The following is a 4342-nucleotide window of genomic DNA, read 5'->3' as shown; positions in this document are numbered from 1 at the left end:
TTTTTGTAACATGTAGACAATTCTTAATAAATCTGATATATATCATAAGTATTTACAAGCGAAATAAGCACAAGCAAAGCAGACTTTTATATATACTAAATATGGTTGAGCGCCAAAAGGGCGTAACTGTCGAATTTTCATATTTTGAGTTAATGCTATGAGGACATGTATAATGGATTGAATTTTCTTGTGCCAAGACGCCTTAATGAAAATCTCTATCCTTGGAACGTTATTCGAAAATGATATAAAGGTATAACTGAGTTATTAGCATTTGGTTCTGTGCCAGAGAGGCACATATCACTTAAGCCTCTAAACTAATAAAATTGCAGTTACGCCTTTTTGGCGCTCAACCATCGGAATATACTATACAGTAGTTTCTTTAATTTCTGTGGGTTTTTGAAATTTCGGGAAAGTCAGCAGAGATGTGTGAGGATTGCAAATAAAAATAATAACTAATCTCATTTGGAAATCACTGTAGCTATTCGATATATTTCGATTAGTTTTGTTGGGGTTTTCACTTTGCCCAGGAACATCAAAAACACAGATAAACCTAAAACAGTTCATTTAAAGTGTGACCTTTTGGGATGGCAGATACATGAGTGTATTACATATACAGTGCCCCCTGCATATTGCATAACCCAGCAGCTACATATACGCAATTATCAATATTCCCCAACGAGCGTATTTGTAAGCACGAATGGGGAGTTAGTAACTTAAAATCTCTCAGACGACGAATAACTCGTTCAATGTTTATTCTTAAGCTTGCAATTCTTTTAGTTTCCTTACAATTTTCTTTAGTAAAAACGTTGTTAGCTGGAAGACTAGGAGGCCGTACAAGTTTGCAATTTTTTTGAGCTAGTAAGGTTTCAATATGCTTGAAGCCTCTATCAGCCATTACGGTTGTCCCATCTCTCACATGGTTTAAGTACCCACTTTCTTCTAGAAGGATGGTATCTGATATTCTTCCACCATAACCTTTAGATACAAAATTGATTAACCCGTCCGGAGTTGCTGATATTATATACTTTAAAGTATTACACTTCTTATATTCAGACCAAGTCAATGCTTGATGTACTGGATCTGATGGTTTTTCTATCTCGATTTCGAAGCAATCTATTATACTTTCCACATTTATGTATCGAGCCAGAAAAGAATGTGGAAGTTGTCGTTTTATCATTTCTGATGGCGGCCATATGATTAATTGTTTGAAATTATGTGCAACAACTGGCAAGTATTTTCTAAATAGAAAGTTTGCATATGAACGCGACACTCCAAAATCATCAGCCAATACTGCGAACGTATCATTTAATCGTATTTTTTTAAGAACAAGAAAGACAATATCTTTAGGAGATAATCTATGGGTAACATTTCCAATATCTTGGGCTAATAAATCCACAACATATAAGTCTTTTTGTGAAATCCCTAAATACTGCATTGGGTTTCTCGTGAAAAGGGTGCGAGCTCTATTCAAACTGATTTCTTTCATATTTTGGTCTTGTTCTTCTTCACTGTTTTCGTAGTCCATTGATAAGTTATCATCCTTTTCCCATTCAGAACACACATCATTCTCGTGTAATTCACTAGAGCTGGAAGTGTAAACATCATCTACGTCTAAAACTGCGAACTTGACTGGAGACGAACTAGTATCTCTTAGCGGCTGCTTTATCGGTGAACATTTCACACTGTTTACTGTACCCAATGTTGCAGGTGTACACATTGTGCTTTTACTCAAATAACGAACAGGCTTTATAACAAAATACTTTGGCTTGAGTAATATTTACCTGTACCTTGGGCAGAAAGTACTCATACATATGCACTATACTTAGTAGAATGTTAATTTCCTATTAAAAAAAAGAAGAATGTTTTTAATATATGTAAATGATTATTATGGGATAGTTGTTGATATGGACATGTTTTAAGGTTACCTAGTCAGTGAGTTTGTGTACTTAACAGTTTTAAGAAAAGGATATTATAAGTTATATCAAATAATAAACCAGTTTAACATCGTTTATAGACGTTGTCAGTTTTATTAAAAAAAAGGTGAGATTAATGGTATTTAAATATCTAAGCTAATATTTTTATGCCAAAGAATTACTACCACTTCGGATTTTTACCTCAGCAAACGAACCAGGTTTACGACTATCTTTTCGATAAGTCGTTATAAAAATTTGGTTTACCTCACCCGGGACTTTGTAAATTCAGTTCCCGAAGAAGAAGAGTAAGGTTGAATTTACTTTTATACTACAGTTAATGAATAAGAACTTAACCAGATTGCGAAGTGGTAAGGTAATCATAAGAAAAATGGACAACGAAGCAATGCAGCAGGAATCAAATACTAGTGACCAAGGTGAAACTAGTGTAACACCAGGTTTGTCATCAGAGGATCGACTCTTGTTAGCTTTACAGCGACAATTCAGGCAGATGTCTACCGAGATAAACAAGCAAAATGAAGAATTAAGTAGACGAATGGAACAGAAGTTTGACGAAGCTAACAAGACCATGGAACAGAAGATAGAACTGAAGTTTGACGAAGCTAACAAGCAAAATGAAGAATTAAGCAGACGAATGGAACAGAAGTTTGACCAAGCTAATAAGCAATATGAAGAATTAAGTAGACGGATAGAACAGAAATCAGATGAAACGAAACAGACAATTGTCCAGGTGGTGAACGACATATCCTCACAGTTCGAGGAAAAGTTAAAAAGGATATCCGATGCTTGTCAAGAAAAGCACAATCACCAAAATCAAGAAATCTGTGCTGTAAAAAAAGATTTGGAAGTAATAGAATCTTCCATTAAACAACAAAAGATCCAGGTCAGCAACAACTCTAATAACATACGTGTAAATACACAGTTGTTAGCTACTATTCAGGAAGAGATTAGAACGTTACAGGCTAAAGACAACATTTACCGTAATAACCTGGGTAGTGATCGCTTTGAGTTTCCCCACTCACCAGAGATGAACTCGCCTTCGCCGGGGTCTGATGAAGATATTATACTAGAAGAAAGTTGTCCGAAGAGTACTGATGAGCGAAACATAGATGGTGTGACGACACAGCATGTCACGGATAGGAACTATCACTCAACAAGAACAAGGAATGAGAAAAAGAAGGTAAAATTAAGTGTTAAGATGAGTGAAATTCGAGCTATGAGCAAATTCAGTGGTAAGTGTAATGAGAATGCTACTTCTTTCTTAGAGAAATTCCAAGACGAATGCAATATAATGTCTATCGATCGATCACAATATATGAAATTAATACCCCATGTATTACTCCCACCTTGTTCCTTATGGTTTAAGGCAATACGTGATCACATTAGTACATATGAGGAATTCAAAGCGGCATTGATCGAAAATTATGAAAATGACTTTTTGCTGGCAAATAGAGATGCCACCCTTAGAAATCAACACTTCAATCCTCGATTGCACAAATCTCTTGTAGAGTTTGTTGTAAATGTCTACAACGAATTAAAGGTCGTTAATCCTTTGCAATCGGAATCGAGAATAATAGCATCGATTCGAAATTTGCTTCCATTTAAACTGCAACAGATCTTATTTTCCACACAGTGTATGAGTTTCAGTCATTTATTGATGCTTGTCCAATGCTACGAAACTCAATACCATGCCATGAATCCACAATCAGGAATGGGTAAAAGTAAGAATAATTCAGATCATTTGGTGCCTGTTCGGAATTTAAATATTCGGAGGTGAATAATACAGAACCTAACCTAAGCCGAGTATACTCTAGCAATCAAAATGACCCAAATAGACAAGGTTATATAGAGAATCCGCCTAACCTAATTAATCGCAGCAATTCATATGTTAGACCCTATAGTCAAAATAGATTTAAAAATCGACGTAATGTATGGCGAAATTCCAGAAATACAGCGAACTACGCGGATAGACGTAATGGAAGGACAAGAGATGGCACTTCGCATCAAGATCGAGGCATTGAAGTAATTTCTGTACAGAACAATAATATAGAACCTAATCATGATTGTGCGGTACAATGCACTTTATTAGATTCATATGCAAGTACGAATGTAACATGATTACCGTCAACGAAATTAGGTTAAACCCATATTAGTTATAGATTCTTGTGAATTTTCATTTTAAAGTTTATGTGTTAATATCAATAATGAAAACGATTCTTATAAATACTTGAAATGTTTAAATAGAGTTTTAGGTAGACTGGAAAATTAATTTTCAAATGATTTTTATTCTTTCTTGTTAATGTGAAGAATCATAATTCGATTTATAATTAATTAAAGGCAAAGATTATTTATATTAGATTGATTTGTGTTGAAAATTTAATTGTCAAAGATTATGTTAAAAGGAAGCTCTA

The 4342-nt window shown here is 34.5% G+C and overlaps 1 protein-coding gene across 1 annotated transcript; it reads right to left on the bottom strand.

The window, feature by feature from the left end:
* Positions 1-604: 604 nt before the first annotated feature.
* LOC145679611 (uncharacterized) lies at positions 605-1717 on the bottom strand. Its single transcript, XM_081750187.1, has one exon. It carries the CDS (start codon positions 1715-1717, stop codon positions 605-607), a length of 1113 nt encoding a protein of 370 aa, XP_081606313.1.
* Between the last annotated feature and the right edge of the window lie 2625 nt (positions 1718-4342).

The sequence above is a fragment of the Thermobia domestica genome, chromosome 2 (assembly GCF_964235325.1).
Source record: "Thermobia domestica chromosome 2, izTheDome1.hap1.1, whole genome shotgun sequence".
NCBI classification, from domain to species: domain Eukaryota; kingdom Metazoa; phylum Arthropoda; class Insecta; order Zygentoma; family Lepismatidae; genus Thermobia; species Thermobia domestica.
Note: the sequence above shows the minus strand (reverse complement) of the source record. Positions and strands in the feature narration are given on the sequence as shown.